We start from the raw sequence: 23,918 nt of genomic DNA, 5'->3' as shown, positions 1-23,918 counted from the left end.
AGCAAGTGCGCCTTCGGGGTTACCTCAGGGAAATTCTTATGCTTTGTCGTCACTCAAAGGGGCATTGAGGCCAACCCAAGCAAGGTACAAGCCATACTAGACATGGCACCTCCTTGGTCAGTGAAGGAGACTCAGAGGCTCACCAATAGAATAGCCACCCTCAACCGCTTCATGTCAAAATTGGCAAATTGCTGCCTTTCCTTCTTCCTTACTATCAAGAAGCTGAAAGATTTCCAGTGGACGGAGGAATGCCAACATGCCTTTGATGAGCTTAAATTGTACCTCACCTCACTTCTGCTCCTTGCCCGGTCGGTGTCACGAGAAACCCTGTATTTGTACCTGTCAGCCGGGGATGAGGCCGTCAGCTTAGTCCTGGTGAAAGATGATGGAGTTCAGAGGTTGGTATACCATGTCAGCAAGATCCTCAGCGGCGCTGAGACCCAGTACCCGAAAGTGGAAAAGCTAGCTTATGCCCTCGTCACCTCGACTAGAAAGCTCAGGCCGTATTTCCAAGCCCACTCCATAGTAGTCCTAACAAATCAGCCCCTTAGGGCCATACTTGCCAAGCCAGAGACTTCGGGATGCCTGATCAAGTGGGCAATAGAATTGTCAGAGTTTTACATACAGTACCAGCCGAGACCCACGATCAAAGCACATTCAGCAGGCCCCTCGGCCGACCTTGAGAAGAAGAGCCAAAAGAAGCACAATCAGCCGAGGAGGTCCCCCCCATGTGGAGACTTGTTGTGGGCCGCATTCTCCTCACCCCCGACAATGCTATCAAAGGGTATGCATTGATATTTGAGTTCCTTGCATCCAACAATGAAGCCCTCTTAGCGGGGTTGCATCTCACCCAAGACCTCAGCTCTAAGCACGTAGAAGTCCTCAGCAACTCAACCGGTGGTGAACCAAGTCAACGGTGAGTATGAGGCTAGAGAATAAAGCATGGCTAAGTACCTCGCCATAGTTCAAGAGTTAGCCTGCCACTTCCAACGCTTCTCTTTGCAGCAAGTCCCACGAGCTGAGAACTCTCGAGTCGATGCCCTCTCCAAGTTGGCGAACACCTCGGAGGCGGCCCTCAGCCGCACTGTTCGCATGGAAAGACTAGCCCGGCCCTCCATAGAAGAGATCCAAATCTTACTCGTGGAATCTGAACCATCTTGGATGGATCCTATCATCAACTTCCTACTAATAGAAAGGGTACCCAATGGCAGGAACGAAGCCCGAAAACTCCAACAACAAGTAGTGCACTACACTTTGCTAGAGGGAAAGTTGTATAGGAGGTCCTTCACCTTGCCTTACCTCTGATGCCTCAGTAGGGAGGAGGGCGAGAATGTGGTTTGGGAAATTCATGAAGGCATCTACAGCAATCACCTCGACAGCCGGACCCTAGCCTAGAAAACTTTAAGGCAAGGGTACTTCTAGCCAATGCTTCATAAGGATGCGACTGAGCTAGTGCGGAAATGTGATCAGTGTCAGAGACATGTCAACCTCTACCATCAACCAGTGACCACCCTCTTAGCCCTCAACAACCCCTAGCCCTTCGCCAAGTGGTGGATGGATCTCCTCGGCCCCTTCCCCCAGACTACGAGAGGTTGGAAGTACCTTGTCATTGTTGTGGATTACTTAACTAAATGGGTGGAAGTTGAACCCCTAGCCACTATCACTATGCGGGCAATTCAAAGCTTCTTTTGGAAGAACATCATTTGCCACTTTGGCCTCCCCCACACGCTGGTCACAAACAATGGGAAGCAGTTCGACGACACTAAATTCCAAGAATGGTGCACCTCTCTCGGCATCAGACAATAGTACACCTCGGTGGGGTACCCCCAGACGAATGGCCTAGCCAAAGTCACAAATAGGACCATCTTGGACAGGCTAAAGACCAGGTTGGATAAAGCTAAAGGCCTATGGGCCGATGAACTACCCAACATCCTCTAGGCGTATCAAACCACACCTCGAACAGCGATGGGAGAAACTCCCTTCGGCCTAACCTATGGCACGGTAGCAGTGACCCCCATGGAAATTGGCCAACCAATGCTTCAGGTCCAAGGGTATACCAAGGACGGGAATGACAAAGAGCTCATATGGAAGAAGCCCAAGAGCAAGCACAAATAAGGATGACTGCCTATTAGCAGTGAGTAGCCCGCTACTACAACACAAGAGTGAAAGAAAGACACTATAGAGAGCGAGACCTTGTCCTCAGAAAGGTCATGGTTCCCGAACCTGGAGTAGGGAAGTTAGGCCCCAACTAGGAAGGCCCCTATCGGATCAAACAGGCTCTCAGCCCCGGCACATTTTGACTAGAAAACTTAGATGGAAGACATGTCCCTCGGACGTGGAACTCGGAGAACCTTCGAATGTACCATAGATGAATGTAACTTCTTGATGAAAGTAATGAATGAATGAAGCAAAGTTCCTCTTCACTTCACCTCATCACCTCCTCACCCCTGAACGTGGTGACCCCCTCGGCCATCTACACTTAGCATAAAGAAAATGAGGCAAAGCCCTCAGTTTCGCCAATGGGATGCCTTGGCCTCCCTCGAGATATCACTTGGTGAACAAGTTAGAGGAGTTGCACCCCGACGGTGCGACTCCGCTATAGCTCTTCATCCACCTAAGTACCTCGGCAGCATACTTCGGCCCTGGACCTAGGCCAAAGTGCAAGGTCTCTTTGACCTCGCCTGAGATAGCATGAAGATTTGGAAGCCAAGGAGCTCCGCCTCGGCTTCCAATATCCAGACAAGCCAAGATGAGCATGCAAATAAATGAATGCTGCGGCTGAATCGTATGTGCCTTGTGTATCATGGTTTCAACGTTTTAGAGGGGCAACAACCTCTCGTATAAAAAAAAAAAAGATGGAAGAAAAGAAAAAAGAGAAGAAGGAAATAAACAACATACACAAAACACAGTGTACACAAAAAATGGTTTCATTCACTTCATTTGCTATTCAATTTTGATCTTGTACAGCCTTTACAAATTTTTTTATTGCGCTCAAAAAAAACAAAAAGACAACGGAACTATTACAACAACAGAACAAAATAAGAAAGGAGGAGCCCCACCTGAGTACCAACCATCATTTAGGGGTCCTAGTGCAAGGCCTGGCCCATGAGGACCTCCCGGTGAGTTCGGTGACAAGGGGGGAAGTCTACACCTGCGCCTCATCATGGGCCGGAGGAGGAGGAATGGCGTCTTCAGAAGGAGCATTGAGGATCACCTACAATCCCTCGATGTCAAAATCCGGCAGCACCAGTAGGAATGCCTTCTTAGTGTCTTCTATGCCGTCGAGGTAAGATGATGAACCATAGACCACCAACGTGTCCATGTAATCGGAAGACTTCTTCTATGTCTCCACTGCCTCGGTCGCTGCCTTCTTTCACTTCTCCACCGAAGCTAGGGCTTCAACAACTTTTGCCTCTGCCTCGACAACTCTCTTTAGGGAATTGGCAGCCCTCTTCTCGACCTCGACAATCTGTCTCTCTGCCTCCGTGGCAATATTCTCCAACCATACCTGTTCCATTTTCTCTTTGGAGCCCTTGTCGTGCCTCCTGCAGCTAAACTTCAAGGTGGTCCCAAAGCAATTGTTTGTCCATAAGCACCTTGCGGAACTTCTGGTGCTTCTCCTTAGCAGCAAAGATTACCTTTTGAAGTTTCTTCTCCTTCTCGACCTTATCGACGCGGCCCATGGCCAACCTTGTTCGATCCCCCAAGCCAACGAAGTGTAAATAGGTCTGCCACAAAACCGATCAGCAAAAACAAAAAACAAAAAAACAAAAACAAATAAAATGAACATACACACAGTGAAGCATTGAAGAATGTCTTACCTCGGCCAAGTGGTACAGGCCCTCATTGTAGATAGCCTTGGGGTCGCTTTAAAGAAGGCGGTCGCGATCCCTTGGCAGAATGGACCCACTGACCAGCTCCTAGCTGACCCCCTTGTCGCGAATGGAGTCACCCTTTTAGAGCTGCCATTGGAGGCGGAAAGTTTTGCCATCCCCTTCGAGCCCCTCCACGAGCCTCTTCAGCACCTCTTCCCGAGTGGTGGGCTTCTTAGGCACTTCTCCCCCGGTGATTGGCTTCTTCGGCACCTCCACCGTCCTCTTCAGTGCCACCACCGTCTATTTCCCCTTAGCAGGTACTTGCAAATCCCCCCCCTTTCTCGGGGCAGGGGGCAACCTCGTCACCAGGCCTCTTCGGTGTATGTCCACTAGCCTGCTTTGTCAACAAGCACTCCTTGACGTCCATCGGCACCTCTGTGAAACAGCAAAAGAAAGTAGTTAGCACATCAGCAAAGAGAAAAAGAAAGGAACATGGAAGACGCACTAACTACGGAACCTCTCCTACCGAGGGAGGTTGGGCTAATCCCAGCAAAGACTAGGGGGACCTCCTCCTCCACCAAAGGCTAAGCCTGGAATGTCCCCGTCACAAGCAGATGAGCCACTGTTGCAGCCTCTTCGTCTTAGAGCGGTGGGGGACATCTCTCGATGACGACATGGGCCTCCCCCCAGTCGGACCTGAAGCGCCAGCCCTTGGGGTAGGAGACGTAGAAAAACTTGTCCTTCCACCCGTGAACGGAAGAGGGGTTGTGCACTGGCTTCCCTCTCCTCAGGTGGAAGTAGTACATGCTGGCCTTGGAAGCGTGCTTCCTTAGCACAAACATGGCACAGAATATTCTCAATGTCAGCTCCACTCCCCTTAGCCAAGCCCACACCATCATAGTCACGACGGTCCGGAGGGCATTAGGTACGAGCTAGCTGATAGTGATGTCGTACCACTCCAGCAATTCGGAGATTAAGGTCGGGAGGGGAAACCTAAGACTATACTCTAAATAATGCTGGTAGATGCAGATTTCCCCGTCCTTAGGGGTCCACGGCCTATCGCGCACGTCGGGGACCCTCAGGTTGTAAGACCGAGGTATATGGAACCTCTTCGCCAGTGATTTGACCTAGCACACGGCTAAAGAGCTATCAAACTCCAAACGTGGGACGCCAGCATCAGCCACCCTTCAGACAACACTCCCCTCCACTGGTTCGGCAACGAATTCCACGGCATCACCCTCAGAGAGAGGAGATCCCTCAGGCTCCCTTGGCAATGCCAAAGAGGAGCTTTCATGGGGAGAGCCATTTCCCCGGCGACTGCCTTCGGCACCCCCCAAGCTTAGCCTCTCCCTCAAAATGGCCACCTCCCGTCGATGGGGGACTACAGCTAAGGAACCTAAGGAAGATAAGGGAAAGGGGGTTGCAGGAGAGCTCCCTCCCGAAATGTTCGAGAGTTCATGGCACTCGGGACCAAAGTCTGAAAACGACATTGTGAGATTACCTAAAAAGGATGGAGTGTCTCGAAGAAAGAAAGGGGCAAAGGAGCTCTGGAGACTTGGGAGTTAGGAAGCTACGTTCACTTGAGAACAAGGGCGTCTAAGTCCAAATGGAGAAGAAAGGCACCGCCAGGGCCCCTATTTAAAGGAAAATGAACAGCCAAGATTTATCCAATCCGACAGCTAAAACTAATCCTCTCCCGCCATCCAACTGCAATGTGCCACCTAGCTCAGGCCCTCGGAAGATGAAACGACGCCCAAGGCAATGGTCCAGATTGGTGCAGATCCAATGGACACATTAGCTTTGTTCGGTCCCCCATGGCCAGCCTTGTTCGGTCCCCCAAGCCGATGGAATGTAGACAGGCTTGCCATAGAACCGATCAGCGAAAACAAAAAAAATAAAAATAAAATGAACATACACACGATGAAGCATTGAAGAACGTCTTACCTTGGCCAAGTGGTACAGGCCCTCGTCGTAGATAGCCTTGGGGTCACTTTGCAGAAGGCGGTAGTGATCCCTAGGCAGAATGGACACGTTGACCAACTCCTAGTTGACCCCCTCGTTGCGGATGGAGTCCCCCTCTCGGAGCTGCAATTGGGGAAGGAAAGTTTTTCCAGCCCCTTCAATCCTCTCGGAGGTGCCCTGTACTAATGGGAGGATGACGAAGGTCCAGACGAGCGCTCCCCAGGTGCGGACCTCCGCACCACCTCCTCGGCTTGCCTATCTATGTTGGCAAGCTTTCGCGGGGGCTCCTCCCTCGGTGCATCTACGGTAGGCCTCTTCTTTCCCGCCTCGGGCCACTCTGCGGGCCTCTTCAACGCCTCTTCCCGAGTGGTGGGCTTCTTAGGTGCTTCTCCCTCGATTGTTGGCTTCTTCGGCGCCTCCACCGTGCTCTTCGACAACCACCCTTGTTACAGGCAGAAGCTAAGGCCTCACCTTAGTCTCGGGAGTGGGGGGCAAGTGGTGTGGGTTAGCTTGGCCCAACCCACATAGGGCTAGAGGGCCTAGCCCACTAATGCCTACTAACATCAGCCACAGTAGGCGAGAGCCTTGCTGCTCTCGTACGGAGCCATCACTTAACTATCCGGCGTACCACCAGGGCCTGTAGTCTGACCTCGTATGGCTCTCATCCAAGGCACTCATCTCTACCTACCACCAGCACGCTCAAGTATAAATAAGAGATAACTGCCCCTGAAAAGGGGATAAAACAGAGTAACTCCAACATTTACTCACTCATTTACCCCTGCCAAGCATTAATTCTAGGAGATCTGGTGCATCCGAGGACATACTCCAGGAGCACTCTCGCATTCTCTCTAGCTTCGCACCTTGTACTAACTTGAGCATCGGAGCCTCTGCCTTAGGTATCCACCCCAAGGCCTCTAATACTCTCTGTCTTGTAGTGCCTCATGTCACCAGGGATCTCGCCCCAGCCAGTAGTCATTGGCTACTGTAGTCCTTGGCTACCATAGTCCTCGCCTCGGTTTACTGTCCTCGACTTCGGTCAACCTCTTCCAAAACCTCGTGATCCTCGCACAATATTGAAACTTGAAGAATAAATTTACCTCATTGACCTCGAACAAACCGTGCGGCAACATGTATATATGGATTTGTAAATGAAATTTGTATATAGTTTCAATCAATTCTACTTTAAATTAGGCCACAAGGCCCAATAAAAGATGACTATATAAAAATATTCATAAATTCCTTTAAATTAAACCAACTAGGCCACCCAAACCCAATCTAACCTAACCCAAGCCTAAAACTAACCTGAATTGATTTGGGTTAAAATTGGATTAGGTTTAAGTTGATAAATTCGAATTTGACCTTGGGATGGACCAAACGCAAGTCTGAGATTTACACCTTTTAAAGTTGGACCTGAGATAGCTATCAAACCGACTCAACCCACCCGAGTTGCACCACTAATAAAGGCTTATTATGCTAAACACAATGAAATTGCCTTTTGTTGGCTTAAAAGAAAATTATAGTTTAAGCAATTTATCCATTAATATCTTTTGTATTTTCTTCATTTATAGTCAACCTTAGGATATATTAAGCCTACATCCCGATGTTAATATTTGATTCATACCAAATAATCTCTTTTCGGATCTAGAATTAAATATTATTAATAATTTAAATTAAAAAATCAGATATTATACAGAATAATCAGAATATATATTATATACATTATAATTATTAAAGAAACAACATCCAAATTCAGCATATTATTAATTTTATCTATAAATACTTGTATTTTGAGTTTTGTACAAGTCATAAAATTTAAATTCAAATACCATAAATATATACTTATCTACAAACACGTGCATAATGCATGCTCTTATATGAGATTGAATTTGAAGTGGGTCTACTTTCGATTCAATTATAGATGGGTCAAATTCGAATGTCCTTATTGGACCTGGATTTGGATAAATATATATGGTTTACAACTTTATATATATATATATATATATATATATATATATATATATATATATATATATATGTATGTGTGTTGACACATAATGGGTTTAAGACTTTAATTATTTTAAAATTTTTATTTTGCCCTTTATTATCTCTGCTTAATTGGTTGAAAAAAAGCAACAAGGGTCTTGTTTATAAAAACTAAATAAATAAAAAAAATCTGTTTTTTGTAATTTTTTCAAACTTTTTTTTTAAATATACACGAACAATGTGAATGTAAAATGTACTCTTTTGTAGTTAGACTTCTTATTTCAGATTATTTTTAATTATTTTACAGGTAAGAACTCCATCCGTGGTGAAAGTTTTCACTGCAAGGTCAGTTCGAACAACCTTCATAGCCTTGCATTGGGAATATCTCCCCATGAAATAAAGCACATAACTACCGAGATATTCCCAATGCAAGGCTGTAAAGGTTGAATCAGCTACAGCGCAAGGCACATTTGAACAGCCCTTACAGCTTTGCATTGAGAATATTTGAGTTCTTATGTGCTTTATTTAATGGGGAGATATTCCCAATGCAAGGTTCCGAGAGGTTGTTTGAAGGGTGTAATCATGGGTTTCCACTAATTGAAGCTAAACTCGTTCGGACGGATGTTGCACTCACTCAAGCCGATCTCTGCTGAAACGTTGAAGCTGATAATTTTTTCTTAAATTAATTACAAATCAATTAAATTCAAGTATACTAATCATTTTATTTATCTGTTTATAATCAATCTAGGATCTGTTTGACTTGTAGTGGGAATTGGAATCAAAATCCTTCATAATCAGAATCTGAATGATTTATTCCCGTAATCCGTTTGGTTCAAATAAGAATGGGAATGGAAATTGGATTCGGCAAGAATGGGATTTTATTCCCTAAAGGAGGGGCAAGGAATGACCATTCCTTCAAATGGGGGAATACCACATTGGTGTGAGAATGGGAATGAGATTCTAATTCCACCTAAGTCCCAACCAAACATTTGGAATCAAAATAGCCCATAGTTTTTAAAAATGACCCAAAGGTTGAACCGGTTAAATGTCCAGTTTCTGGGTCGAATGGTCTGACCGTTCAAACCGAACAGTCAGCCCAATCTAACAAAAAAATAAAAAATGATCAAAACGGTTCGAACGGTTAATTGGCCAAGTCAGCGGTTTCTGACCAAAATTAACAGTTTTGAGCAAATTTCTAATTTGGGGGAAAACCAAAACCAATCACCTGACCAATTTCCTATTTTTTCCGGCCTAACCGTCCGGTCTAGTCCGGTTTTGAAAACCATGAAATAGCCCATTACGATTTGGGTTCCGGACTCTATTCCTGTGAACCAAACAGAGCCTTAATCCCAAATTAAATTCAAGTATATAATCATTTTATTTATCCGTTTGTAAATCTAACAAGAAAAGTCTGAAGTGCAATTTGTGAGAAAATATTTGGTATTTAGATGAAATATCACGGTAGGTTTTACCGTTTAAATCGTTTACCCAACGCCTTTTGGGGTCTTTCCGTCAATACATCAGCAAAAGGACAATGCATCAGGAACGTCCCGATAAACGCGACAATATCTTATTGTCATGTAAAGTCAAACGCTGAAGAATCGAATTATACCCGAAAAATTAAAAAAAATATAGGAAAAAGAAAAAAATCGGATTCTGCGTTGCGTTGACCTGAAGCAACGAGAGGCCGGAACTCAGTTCATTGGCCAAGTTCCTATCTGAGTTGCAGAGGTGTTTAGCTACGACAGAAAGAGATCCTGAGCCATTTAGTTCAAATCAAAGCTGGTTTGGGATGGCTTCAATAGAACGACGCACACAAATCCCTTGCTGGGGACTCTGCATTTACTTCTTCTCCTTCTAGTCTTGTTAATCTAGTTGTAGCAGAGAGAGTAACCCCAGTAGTTTAACCTGGTAGTTAGAAGTGAAGAAACAGGGGGGAAGGAAATCTAAGGAGGCGCAATGGTGGAGCAGGAGGAGGAAACTCAGTGCCCCGTCTTTCGGTGGGACGTCTTCCTGAATTTCAAAGGCGTCGATACTCGACACAACTTCACCGGATGTCTCTACAACAAGCTCCTAGCCAATGGCATCCGTGCGTTCTGGTATGACCAAGAGTTGGAAAGTGATGATGAGGAGATCAAGTCGACGGTGTTCACTGCCATCAAGGAATCGGCGGTGTCAATCGCCGTGATATCAGAGAACTACGCTTCTTCGAGTTGGTGTCTGGAAGAGCTAGCCAGAATCACTGAATGCTGGCGACGCCGGCGACACTTGCTTCCGGTGTTTTACCGAGTCGATCCCTCTCATGTCCGGCGGCAGAACGGGCCCTTCGAGATGGACTTCCGGAACCTCGAGCAACGTTTTGGAAAAGACAAGGTCCTCAGATGGAAGAAAGCCATGGAGAAAGCTGGTGGAATTTCCGGTTGGGATTCGAGAAATTGGTACTGTCTTTTCCCCTCAATTTTTTCGTATTTGCGTTGCTTGTTCTATGTAGATGTAGAAGGGGTGGAAAATTTGGCTCCCAATTTCTCCGTAAGAAAGAAGGGGCAAAAAGAATAGCTGAAATATTTCCGACCGAAAAGTTTTCCGTCCCTTTTACATTGAAAGTATGGTTCAAAAGCTTATAGGGTATTGCCTTTTTTGTTCATGATCTTCATTTAGGGCATTTTCCCTTTCTTGTTGAAAAGGTAAATAAAGAATGGACTGGAAAATAAGAGGTCTCTAACAGAAAATCTTTGACGAAACGTGAAGATTGGTAGACATTGTCGCACGAAATTACCATGCACCAGTTAACTGATTTATGGACTAGAGACCTTGTTGACCAAACCATGGAGTAGAACGGGATGAATTGTTGGAGATCCAATTTTCATAATCTCCCTAAGCTTTGGAGGGTTGCCACAAAAAGGCTCTGGGCAGTGGCTGGAATGTTTGGATGCGTATCCTTTTTTGGTATTTGGTGCTATCCACCAAGGTTTTTAAAACCAAATCGGACAACGAACGGGTCAAGGGTCCAGTTCTCGGGTCAAATAGTCCTAACGTTCGAACGGAATGGATGGTCCATTCTGACAAAAAAATAAAAAAATAAAAATGGCCAAAACCGTTGGATGATTCGACCGCTCAAGTCAGCGATTTGCTGACCAAATCAACGGCTTTGGCGAAATAACGGTTTTGGGGTAAAATGGAATCGATCACCTGACCGACTCCCGGGTTTTCCAGTCCAACCGTCCTGTCTAGTCTGGTCCAATTTTGAAAACCATGCTATGCACCATTAATAACTCCTTTGACCCCTTTTTCCCGGAAGTGCTGGTTGTGAGATTTGATTCCGCATCAACGCTGGAATAAACCAACAAGCCAATCTTTGAAATCTGCTTTGAATCATTTCAAGGGTAGGCTGGGGGTATTCATTGGACAGGTGTCAAAAAATTTACCTTGTGCTTACTCTTTGTACTCAAAGTATGCCTACTTTATCCAAACTCCAATTAGGCTTCTGTGTTAATGCAGATCATTAATCAGATGAGGGCTTTGAAATCCATGTTATCCGTGCCTTTTTGAACATTGAAGCTTTTCCAATAGTTTACTCACTAAAAGGCAAATGACTAAGCAATTCAGTTCAGTGATTCAGCAATTATGGAGTGTTATGTTGACAATTACCAATATGGTCAAAGTTGTAGACATACCAAGGATTTTCTTTCTGGTTCAGTACTTGCAATTCTAAATGTTGAGTTGTTCCTCTTTTAGTTGCTTTTCCAAATCTTTTGGAAAGGGGGCTTGAGGCTATGTGGAACCTTATCTGATCTTCAAGAGGTGTACAACAACAACATGGTTGGTTTTGTTTTTGAAAACCTAGAAAGTAAGAGACTGTTTTCTTGGTGCTGAGATGGTGTGATTCCAAAACAGAGAGAAGAGAAGAAGGAGAAGGGAGAAGAGAGACAGAATTGAAAGAGGCAAAAGTCAACTGGTGGCACCAGTTTATTTTGGTATATATACTACAGGGACCATTCATAAAAAATAAAGGAGAAAATCACAAAGGTGCCCTTGCGGCACTAAACTTAAAATAAAACTAAGTTATTTCAACACTCCCCCTCAAGTTAGGACGTAGATATCAATCATGCCCAACTTGTCACATAAATTATCGTGCCGCGAGTGATGCAAGCCTTTTGTAAATATATCTGCTAGGTGCTCTTTGGAACTCACATATGGGGTGTACACTTCCCCATTAACAATTTTCTCTCTAATGAAGTGTTTGTTAACCTTTATATGCTTAGTTCTATCATGAAGAACAGGGTTGGCTGCAATATTGATGGCAGCCTTGTTATCACAATACAAGGACATAGGACTATCAAATGGAAAACCCAGTTCGCTCAAATTCTTTATTTGCATGCCTTCAGCCACCCCATGGGACATTGCTCTATATTCAGTTTCAGCACTAGACCTAGCCACCATATTTTGTTTCATGCTTCTCCATGTGACTAGGTTTCCTCCCACAAAGGAACAATACCCATTAGTAGACTTTTTTTCATCAACTGATACAGCCCAATCAGCATCTGTATATACTTCAATCTTCAAATGACCATTCTTTTGGTATAACAAACCAGCTCCAGGAAACCTCTTCAGGTATTTGAGTATTCTTTCTGCTGCCTCTGAGTGTGTGGTCTTAGGGGCATGTATGAACTGACTAAGAACACCTACTGCATAAGCAATGTTTGCCCTGGTTATGGATAAATACAGGAGCCTTCCCACAAGTCTCTCGAATTGTTTTACATCTTTGACAACTTCACCACAGTAGTCATCCAGTCTGTGATTTGGATCAATGGGAGAGTCGGTTGACTTAGCCCCTAGTTTTCCTATATCTTGTAACAGATCTAGGATGTATTTCCTCTGAGAAATGAAGATCCCCTTTTGAGAGCGGGCCACTTCAATTCTAAGGAAATATCGAAGGGGACCTAAATCCTTCACCTCAAATTGAGTGGCTAAGAAATCTTTTAGTCTCTGAATTTCAGCCTTCCAATCACCTATGATCACCATGTCGTCAACATACACTATCAAGGCTGCAATCTTTCCTTCCCCTCTTTTCACAAATAGAGTATGGTCAATCTGACATTGTTTGTAGCCAATCTTCTGTATAGCCAGATGAAATTTGCTGAACCAGGCTCTCGGTGATTGCTTCAAACCATACAAAGACTTCTTTAATCTGCACACTTTTTGCTCTTTGCCTAGGACACTAAAGCTAGGAGGTTGAACCATGTATACCTCTTCCTCAAGGTCTCCATTCAGAAAGGCATTTTTTATGTCTAACTGATGAAGATCCCAATCAAGATTTGTTGCAAGGGAGAAAAGGACTCTAATTGGAGTTCATCTTGCCTACTGGGGCAAAGGTCTCTACATAATCTACACCATATACCTGGGTAAACCCTTTTTCCACCAACCTAGCCTTGTACTTTTCTATCATGCCATCAGTTTTGTGTTTCACTGTGAACACCCACTTGCACCCTACCGGTTCCTTACACTTAGGAAGATCCACTAATTCCCACATGCCATTTTTATGTAGAGCATTTATCTCTTCTTTCATTGCATCTGTCCATTCAGGTACTAAGAGAGCTTCTGCCACATTTTTTAGGATAGGGACACTATTAATGGAAGAAATGAAAGCACGAAAGGAGGGTGAGATGTTCTCATAGGTAACAAAATGGGTAATAGGATACTTGGTGGTACAAGACCTAACTCCCTTCCTTTTTGCAATAGGAATGTCAAGGTCATTGCCAGATGGAATTTCTATGACAAGAGGATCAGGAACATCAATGGGGACGATAGTACTTGGTTGGATATGATCTGTCCCCAGTGAATTTGATGATGTTGGCGGTACGGTTTCAAGTTACTCCACAGCTCTCGAATTTAGTTGGCTCTTGCAATGACGAAAAAACGGAATGAAGGAGGGTCAGGCAAAGGAGGAAGAACCTGAACCTGAATTGATTTCTCCTCCACCTTACTCTCCCCCTAAGGATAAACCGGGAAAAAATGATCAGTTTCAAAGAAAGACACATCCATAAAGACATAGTACTTCTTGGAAACGAGGTCAAAGCATCGATAGCCCTTTTGGGAAGAAGGATAACCCAAGAAGACACAAGGAATGGTATGAGGATCAAGTTTTCCATGAGTAAGAGAAAGGTCCTGGACAAAACAACGACAACCAAACACACGAATAGGAATAGAGAAGAGTGGAGCCTTGGGAAAAAGAAGCTGATGGGGGGCCTTGTACCCTAACAAGCGAGATGGCATAGGTTGATGAGATAGGCAGAACACAACACAGCATCAAACCAAAAACGTTTAGGAACATTCATGTGTATAAGTAACCTGCAAGCAATTTCAAGGAGATGACGATTCTTTCTTTCAGAAACACCATTTTGCTAGGGGGTTCTAGCGCAAGAGCTACGATGTATGGATCCGTACGAGGCAAATAACTCCGCGCGATCACTATGGAAATATTCTTTGGCATTGTCTGATTGGAAAATTTGGATTTCCATTTGAAACTGAGTGAATATCAAGCGTTGAAAATCTTTAATGATTTTTGGCACTTCATCTTTGGACCGCATAGGGTACACCCAAGTATATCAAGAGTAATCATCAATAAATGTAATGAAAATCTATAACCAGACTCAGTTGCTAAAGTAATAGGTCCCCATACATCAGAATACACAATATGGAAAGGAAAATCATATTTATTATATCTTGAAGTAGTGATTTTCACAATGTTTGCTCAACTGACAAGTTTGACATGTGAAATCCAAAATTGACATTGATTTAAATAAATACGGTAACAAACTTTCAATGACTCAAAAGATAAATGACCCAAACGAATGTGTCATAAAAGGACTTGACTCTTATTAGTCAGACTCTTAGACTCAATAACCGCAAGATAAGCTTTATTTTCCAGTATGTAAAGACCATCTTCCATACGACCTCTACCAATCGTCTTTCCCGACCAAATCGTATATCATACAAGAGGAAGGAAAAAAGGTTACTGAATGGTTCAACGAATTTGTTATACTACTAACAGAGAACAAATTTATGGGCAGTTTAGGAACATGTAGAACATTAGAGGGTGAGTTCAAGAGGAAGGGAGATGGTTCCTTGACCAGTTATGGTGAAGAAAGAACCATCAACAAGTCTCACCTTGTCCCGACCAGATAATAGGTGATAAGGTTGAAAACAATTGGACTTACCTATCATATGGTTCGAGACTCCAAAGTATATTATCCAAGGGGAGTCTGAGGGATGAGAGGACACATGGAAAGCTGTGGCAGAATTACCGCTACGTGATGTAGATGCAAAGGAAGTCGAGGATGGAGAAACAGAATCCATCTAGCAGATTGCCGTCCCATACAACTCTAAATGGTCACGAAAAGAATTTAATGATATCTTCCCTCAAATCAGTCCCAGAAGAACTCATAGTGGTGGTAGATGATTGTGGCTCTTGAGAGGCTAAATTTGTTGCATTAAACTTTCTCTGACCTTACTGTCCTGGCTTCTTATTCTGATCCAGCTTTTTACTCATTTCCTGAGCCCACTTTGGCTTCTCGTGAAGCTCCGAACATGTCTCCCGAGTATGCCTAAACTTCTAACAGTGTGTACACCATAACTTATTTTTGTTATCGCCTTTCTTCTAGAAGTCATTTTTCTTGAAGGAATTTCCACCACCCGTAGCAACACTCCCTTTAGCTGCTAAAGCCACATGCTCTCCCTTAGGATTGTTCATCACATTATGTCTGCTCTCTTCTGACTGCACTAGAGCATATACTTCTTATACGGATGGGAGGTCTTTACCCCCCAATATCTGAACCCTGATAGATTCATATATAGGATTCTGCCCTAGGAGAAAGGCAAACACTCATTGCTATGAAACCAGAGACTTGTATGCTTTGGCATTTGCATCACACTTCTAATCTATATTCTGATAGTGATCGAGTTCCTTCCAACAGAAGTCAGGTCTAAATAGTAGAAGGAGAGACTCCTCTCCCCGTATTTACAAGTTGAGGAGGCAGCCTACAACTGATATATTTTAGCATAATGCCGTTGTTCGGAGTATGTAGATTGTGCCTGCTCCCATATCTCATGAGTTGTTTCTGCCCACATGAAGGTCTTTCTCACTTGTGGCAGCATAGACAATAACAGCCATGACATCACCATGTTGTTTTCATGGTCCCACTTATCATGTTCCACACCACTAGACTGGGGTTCTCTAATTCTACCATTGATATATCCTGCTTTTCCCCTTGCAGTTATGTAAAGTTTGATTCCCCTTGACCATTCTAGGTAATTAAGGCCATAAAGGGAATCACAGCCATGGGAAAACTCATGTCAAAACCTCTGCTCATCCCACTCTGACTAGAGGTAACACCAGACATACCAGAATCTTCCGAAGACATGGAAGCTAAATCTGATCAGTCACAAACCAGCTAGAGAACACGTTTTTTAATTCACTTCAGATCCACAGTACAGTCAAAAACAGGTTGCAGCAATGTGATCAAGTTTCCAGTTCAGCTACACTTCTGGACACAAAAGAAAAACTTGTTCTCACTCAAGGAAATCACAGCTGGACCCACACCATTACTGTTCTCAGATTTCAGCCCTACTGAACCCTTTCAGACTGATCACACACCATTTCAGATGTGTAAGGAGTATCAAAAAAACAGATCTGACCATTCTCTCCAGCAACAAAACAGCTTTCACACAGTAGCTTAGCTTCTATATGGGTAGAAGAAGAAAATAATCTCCTCTCACAGCAGTTACAGATCTGTAACTTTGAAGTAATAACACCTTTCTGGGCAAAAAAGGGATCACTCTATCCACATACAATGAGAGAAAATACTCTCACACCAGCCGCAGGTCATTAGACCCACATAACCCATACATCTAGGTACAAAAAAGGATCAGTTCGATCCACAAACTGAGGAAGAAAAAACTAAAAAAAAAAGTCACAGCATTCGATTTTTTTCTTTCTGATAGTTTCTGGGCTCACAACCAAGCAAAAGGAACAGTCTTGCAGTGAGTTTCCTCACACGTCCACCAGAGATCTTGTTCTTTGGTTCGACCACCAATAGACAGAAAAGGAAAGAAGTGCTGCCCTGGTCCTAAGATTGGATCTGGCGCTCTGATGCCATGTTTTCTTGGTGCTGAGATGGTGTGATTCCAGAACAGTGAGAAGAGAAGGAGAAGGGAGAAGAGAGAAAAGAGAAAAGAGAGAAATGAGACAGAATTGAAAGAGGCAAAAGTCAACTGGCGGTGCCAGTTTATTTTGGTATATATACTTGGGCGACCATACATAAAAAATAAAGGAGAAAATTACAAAGGTGCCCTTGTGGCACTAAACTTAAAAAAAAACTAAGTTATTTCAACAGAGACATTAAGAGTTTTCTGTTCAATCCAATGGAAGAGATGAATAGTTGGGCAACTTTTCTACAATGGTTTAAGTTGAAGCATATTAAGTTGTAGGGAGGCATCAGCTGCATGAGGTGTTAAGTTTTGTAGTTAGTTGGGTGGGCTTTATCTGGTGAGTGGGCTGTTCAGTTTGGTTTGGGAGTTTTTTTTTTTTTTGTTTGGTTGGAGTAATTTTGTTTCACTGAGATTGAAGGTGATGGTTATGGGGGGGCTTTTTCTTTTTTGGAGGTTGGTGATTCCTTATCACCTATATTGTACTCTTTTTCCATTTTCCTAATAAGGTTTCTTTTTTATTTATTACAAAAAAAAAATATTACTAACAAGTGAATCTTTTTCATCATGGAAACCATCATTTTAGCAAATGCAAATCTTTGTTTGCTTTTCTGCATTAGAACATTTGTTTCAATTGTTTCCGTTATGTCTATGTTTTTCTTATTTATTTATTTTTTTGACAGCCAAGAACCACAGTTGATAAAAGATTTGGTTGAAAAAGTTTTGACCATATCAAGTAATACTCCCTTAGATGTGGCCAAATATCCTGTTGGGATTAATTCTCGTGTAGAAGAGCTAATGAAGGTGTTAGATGTTAAATCTCATGACGTCCGAATTGTGGTATTTCATGGGATGGGTGGGATTGGCAAGACAACTCTGGCAAGGGCTGTGTATAATAAGATGGTTACTCATTTTGAGCATTGTAGCTTTATTTCAAATGTCAGAGAAACTTCAAAAAACCCCAATGGTTTAGTCTCCCTTCAAAACATACTTCTTCATGATCTTTTCCCAAAAGGTGAGCAAGTTGTAGAAGAGGTTAGTGGTGGAATCCTTATTATAAAAGGGTGCATTCACATGAAGCGAGTTCTTGTTGTGCTAGATGATGTTGATGACACAAGCCAAATTGATGCTCTAGTAGGCAAGAGAGATTGGTTTTATGAGGGAAGTAGGATCATTATCACCACAAGAGATAGTCAAGTTTTAGCAAGGCATCAAGTTCATGAGATCTATGAAGTGCAAAAGTTGAATCTCATAGAGTCACTTGAACTCTTCAGCCATCATGCATTTGGAAGGGAGAAGCCTGCAGAAACTCTCATGCATATAACTGAAGAAATTGTAACCCTCACAGGACAACTACCTTTGGCACTAGAAGTATTTGGTGCCTTTATGTTTGATAAGAAAGGGAAAGATCAGTGGGAAGATGCACTGGAGAAATTAAGACAGATCCGTCCAGGTGACCTTCATGATGTGTTAAAGATAAGTTATGATGGGCTAGATAAAGAATGCAAATGCATTTTCCTTGATATTGCATGTTTCTTTGCTAGCATGAGAATGAGCAGAGAATCGGCTATTGATATATGGAAAGGATGTGGCTTCCATGCTGAAGCAGCAATTGCAATTCTTAGAGGAAAATCCCTCATTAAGATTGACAATGACAATGCTTTGTGGATGCATGATCAGCTTAGAGATACGGGAAAGCAAATTGTTCGAGGAGAATGTCCTGAAGATCCTGGTATGCATAGTAGATTGTGGGATAAGGATGAAATAATGGAAGTTTTGAGCTCTAAAAAGGTATTCTGTTGCCTGTTTTGCTCTGTAATTTAGCTTTTATTTTACAACTTATAATTTTAACAGATATATGCACGTAATTGGAAAAAATAGCTTTTGCCTTAATTATTTTTTTGAGCCATACCACAGTACTAGCTAGAAATTAAGAAAAAAAAGTTCATTTGAAACCATAGAACTCACCTGCATTCTAGTTTTCCTGTTATTTTTTTTCTTTTTTCTTTCTTCCTCTTCTCTCTCTCTCTCTCTCATGCAGACACATAGATACACATGCACGAATACATATCCATGTACATAGACACCCCCCATGCGCATACACATATATCCATACAAACAGACACACAGAAACTATAGGTAATGTTCATGGTGACGACAGTAGCTGTTATGATGGAAAAGGAGGAAGCATCAAAAAAATTGCTCTCATGAAAATTAACAATGGACAGGTTGTATTTTTTTATTTTTATTTTTATTTTTTTATTTTTTTTGGGAGGGGGTATAGAAAGTTGCATTCTTTTCAACTTCTAGTAAATACATACTTCTTGCATATTTAGAAAACTTTCGTTGTCAATAATCATATCCCCATCCAATCTATTATGATCCAATCTGAATATAATATCTGAATATTATATGTTTAGTCATGATAAACAATACCAAAATTGGTTTTAGTTTACTTCATTGATAATGTTCTGCTTTTTTTTGTTTAATTTATTAATGGTATTCAATATCCAAATTTGTTCCGAGTCTCATCCGAATCTAACAGATAAGATTCTATTTGAATTGAATATTAATGGATAAAATTTTGATCTAGGCATGCATATCCAATCTGTTTGCAGCCCTGTTTCTGCATCTTGTTGTATTTGCCATATTTGGTATCCCTTTCAAGATGGCAGATTCCAACTCAACGCTTAATTCCTTTTCTGGTTTTCTCTGTAATTCAGAAGAACTAAAAAAGAATTGATTTGGATGCTGCTTTCTTGCCACAAATAAGATGGAGCATATTCACTTAGTTTTTGTTTATATAACTACAATCCTATTGTTTTTTTTATTATTTTTTTTATTCCAAGGACAATTCACCCTGTATTATCAAAGATACTCCTTGAATGCACATCAAATCGTCTATCTTGTTCTTCTTAGTTAAAACATAAGGAAATTGACTTTCATTTTCCTTTCAAAGTTTGGTTTTAAAATATTTCATATATGAATTTCTATAGGGGACAGATAGAACCCAAGGCATCACCCTTGACTTTACTGAAGAAAACAGAAAGGAGTCTGATGAATTTTGTAATACCACCAGACATAGAATATCAACTACAAACTTCAAGAAAAATTTTGAGAATCTCTTTAATCATGGAAGAGTGAAAGATAAAAAGGAGCGAAAAGTATGCACCAGAGGATTAGAACCCATGGTTAATCTAAGACTTCTTCAAATCAATCATGTAAATTTGGAAGGGAGCTTTAAAGTTATACTTACTAACCTTAAATGGCTACAATGGAAAGGATGCCAGCTGGATGCTCTTCCTTCTGAATTTTGTCCTCAGGAACTTGCTGTCCTTGATCTCTCAGAGAGCAAAATCAGGCAAGTATGGGACCAGAAATGGTGGCAAATCCAGTGCAATGTAAGTTCTCACTGTTTCATAATTCAAAATTTTAATTACTCTGATTATTACTTCTTATTTTTTTGTAGAGAACAATTTTCATATATCACAACTTGACATGTAACCCTTGATGAAGTAAACCTTGTATAACTTGCTATTTCTTTAATTATAACTGAAAACCTGGCTATTGGACAGATGGCTAAGGAGCTGAAGGTTATGAATCTCCACAGTTGCCATAAACTAATTGCTACACCTGATTTCTCTTGGTACCTGAACTTAGAAAAACTTATTCTTGAGAATTGTTCAGGACTGATGAAGATCCATAAATCAGTTGGGAAACTGTGCATGTTACTTCTCTTGAACCTGAGATGCTGCTCAAATCTTCAGGAATTTCCAAATGATATCTCTGGATTGGGAAACCTCAAAATCCTTATCCTCTCTGATTGCTCTAAGCTAAAAGACTTACCAGAAGATTTGAAGCCCATGAAGTCTTTAACAGAGCTACTTGTTGGTGGGACTGCTATAAGGAAGTTACCTGATTCTGTCTGCCACCTAACAAAACTGGAAAGGTTGATCCTGGATGAATGTGTGTCAATGCAACAGCTGCCCAATTCCATTGGAGAACTGAATTCTCTAAAAGATCTTTCACTTAATGGTTTGGTTATACAAGAAATACCTGATTCCATTGGGTTTCTAACGAACCTTGAAACAATTAGTTTAGTGAGGTGTAAACTACTCACTGCAGTTCCTGATTCCATTGTCAATCTAAAATCATTATCAAAAATTTTTCTTGACCATAGTTCCATCAGAGAACTACCAGGTTCCATTGGTGTATTATCAAATTTGAAGCTCTTATCAGCTAGCTACTGTCAATTTCTTAGCAAATTGCCTGTTTCAGTTGGAGGCTTGACATCTGTAGTTGAGCTTCATCTGGAGGCAACATCAATTACAGAACTTCCGGATCAGATTGGAACTCTGGAAATGCTTGAGGAACTTGATATGAGAAGTTGTGTACTGCTTAGCCATTTACCAGATACAATTGGAAACATTTCTAGTTTAACTAATCTAATCTTGAATGAAACCCTCATAACAGAGTTACCAGAGTCCATTGGGTTACTGAACAATCTCAAGAGATTGAATCTAAACAAATGTAAACAGCTAAGCAAATTACCAGCTTCAATTGGAAAATTAAATGGCTTGCATGAGTTTTTAATGGAGGAAACTGGTGTAGCGGAATTGCCAGAAGAATTTGGGATGCTTTCAAATCTAAGAGTATTGAAAATGACAAAACGCATGCATCTTAAACATCAACTGAATCCTAAGCCTTTTCTTCTGCCAATTTCTTTCTCAAACCTCTCTTCTTTACAGCTTTTGGATGCTTCATCTTGTAAATTATCCAATGTAATTCCTGATGATTTTGAAAAGTTGTCATCATTGGAGATTCTGAATCTAAGCCGCAGTGCTATCTACAGCCTTCCATCAAGCCTGAGGGGCCTTTCTGTTCTCACAGATCTTTTACTGACTCATTGCATAGAGATCAAATCTCTCCCTCCACTGCCTGCAAGTTTAACTAAAGTTGATGTTTCAAATTGTACTGCTTTGAAAAGTTTACCTGATCTGTCAAACTTGAGGAATTTGGAGGAGTTGAACCTTACGAATTGTGAGAAATTAATGGATATTCCCGGCCTTGAATGCTTGAAGTCCTTGAGAAGGTTGTACATGAGTGGCTGCAACTCATGCCATTCTGTTGTTCAGAGGTTTCCAAAGGTCTCTCTCTCTCTCCCTCTGGTTTAAATGATTTTTTTATTTTTTTGCATTGCAAAAAAAAGGCATTGATCTAGCATTTGTGAAACATGTGTGATAATTCCACAACAAGTTAGGAATCTAAACATGAACTTAGCAGCCACCTGCACACCTGTAAATTTTATTTCTTAAGTCATGGTTTCATTGCAGGCTACTTTGAGGCGTATAAACTACCTGAGTGTTCCTGGAAATGAAATCCCAGACTGGCTTTGCCAGGAAGTGATGATTTTCTCAAGCCGCAAAAACCAAAAGCTCGAAGGTGTGATTATTTATGTGGTGCTTTCTCTTGACCAACAAGTAGAGGATAATTTTAGAAATAAAGTTCCAGCAATAGTGGACATTCAAGCAAGTATTCTCAGGGATGGACCAGAGCCTATATTCACAAAAACATTGTATCTGCTAGGAGTTCCAAAAACCCAGATCGATCAAGTCTACATATGTCGATTTTTTGATTACCAGCCATTGGTTTCCTTGTTAAGAGATGGTGATAGAATACAGGTTGCAGTGCGAGACCCACCAAGGTTTCATGGTCTTCAGTTGAAGAAGTATGGGATTTCTCTGGTTTTTGAAGATGATGATGATGCTGATTATGATGATGATGAAACCCAAAAATCTATCACGGGAGAACTGTCTGAGTTTCTTAGATCCTGGGAAAAATTTGACCATAAGTCTGAGTTTGTCATTGGTCCAGGTGAAGAAGGAAGCCTAAAGTGAACTAAGAAGATCATCTTCATGGTTTGTATTGCACTGTTTTACTATTTGTTTGTGATTTTTATAATCGTTGGATGCATAATTCATGTACTTGATCTGATTCGAGTCAAAAAAATGGAAGGATTTAAAGAGGGAAAAAAGGGAGAGAGTCCCAAGAACAAGTTATTGTAGTGATGTACTCCAATTGCTTATTTGTTGGGAGTATAAGGATTGCCATCTTTGTGTAAATTGTAGATGTAATTCAAATAAAGTAGGCATGCACACCATTTCACTTTTTAGCCATTTTTATTGAAACAATGAGGGGGTGTTCTTTTTTTGGATTTTGAGAGGGGGGAAAGTTGGTCAATGGGATTTTGGTTCCCATTGATCAAGAATTCTATGTTCTTTTTTCAGCTTTAGGGATCAGGGAAAGTTTATTTTCCTAGGTATCACACTATCACTTATCCAAGAAAGTGATACCCATCTCTTAGGTGGGTAAATAACTTTCCCACATAGGGGGAAAGTTGCCAACACTTGAATGGGACAAAATGCCCCTTTTAATAATGGATTTCTATGGCTAAAATGGTCATTGCCTTATTTACCTAGGAAATAAAAGAATATGGGTAAGTAACTTACCAAAAAGCGAACAAGGCCTTGATACAAACTAAAAGTTCTATAACATTGGGGGTTGAATGACATTTCTCTTAGTATAATGTAACCACCGCTTGGACATAGGACATCCGCTGTCATTCTTGTTCTGGTTCCTTGAATTTCATAATAGAAGAGAAACCCTTCATTATCCATTTTCTTTATTTGCAAAACTATGGAACAGGGTAAAGGTAACTAGCTCTGTAGGCTGAGTTTCCATGTTTACAAAGTGGCTAGATGACATTACTTCTACTTCAATGTGTTTTAAGATCCCGAGTTTCCATGTTTATGTTTCTCTTTATCCCATCTATTTTGTGAACTCCTTCATGTGTTGTGCTTCTATTAATGTTTGAGCAAGAGTCCATTTTCTACTAACAACCAATTCCCTTCTTGGGTTTTAGATGGTATGTCCTTTACATGGATGGATCAATCA

The 23,918-nt window shown here is 41.7% G+C and overlaps 1 protein-coding gene across 2 annotated transcripts; it reads left to right on the top strand.

Annotated features, from left to right (window-relative positions):
• Positions 1 to 9,368: 9,368 nt before the first annotated feature.
• On the top strand, positions 9,369 to 23,124 carry LOC104601657 (uncharacterized). 2 transcript variants are annotated; one of them, XM_088892611.1, is made up of 5 exons: positions 9,369 to 10,198; positions 17,648 to 18,755; positions 19,961 to 20,365; positions 20,540 to 22,111; positions 22,298 to 23,124. In XM_088892611.1, exons 1-5 carry the CDS (start codon positions 9,720 to 9,722, stop codon positions 22,859 to 22,861), a joined length of 4,128 nt encoding a protein of 1,375 aa, XP_088748737.1. In that variant the 5' UTR covers positions 9,369 to 9,719; the 3' UTR covers positions 22,862 to 23,124. The 2 variants fall into 2 exon arrangements, with proteins under 2 accessions (XP_088748737.1, XP_088748738.1); XM_088892612.1 differs by lacking the exon at positions 19,961 to 20,365.
• The last annotated feature ends 794 nt before the right edge of the window (positions 23,125 to 23,918 follow it).

The sequence above is a fragment of the Nelumbo nucifera genome, chromosome 8, assembly GCF_055504915.1.
Source record: "Nelumbo nucifera cultivar China Antique chromosome 8, China Antique-T2T, whole genome shotgun sequence".
Taxonomy (NCBI): Eukaryota; Viridiplantae; Streptophyta; class Magnoliopsida; order Proteales; family Nelumbonaceae; genus Nelumbo; species Nelumbo nucifera.
The sequence above is the reverse complement of the archived record's forward strand: the minus strand, read 5'-3'. Positions and strand labels throughout refer to the sequence as shown.

Excerpts from the sequence above, each read along its gene's own strand:
- LOC104601657 (XM_088892611.1), top strand. The coding sequence starts at position 9,720 with ATGGTGGAGCAGGAGGAGGAAACTCAGTGCCCCGTCTTTCGGTGGGAC. Across the intron at positions 10,199-17,647 it reads GGTTGGGATTCGAGAAATTG|CCAAGAACCACAGTTGATAA; the intron begins GTACTGTCTTTT and ends TTTTTTTGACAG. Across the intron at positions 20,366-20,539 it reads GGTGGCAAATCCAGTGCAAT|ATGGCTAAGGAGCTGAAGGT; the intron begins GTAAGTTCTCAC and ends GCTATTGGACAG.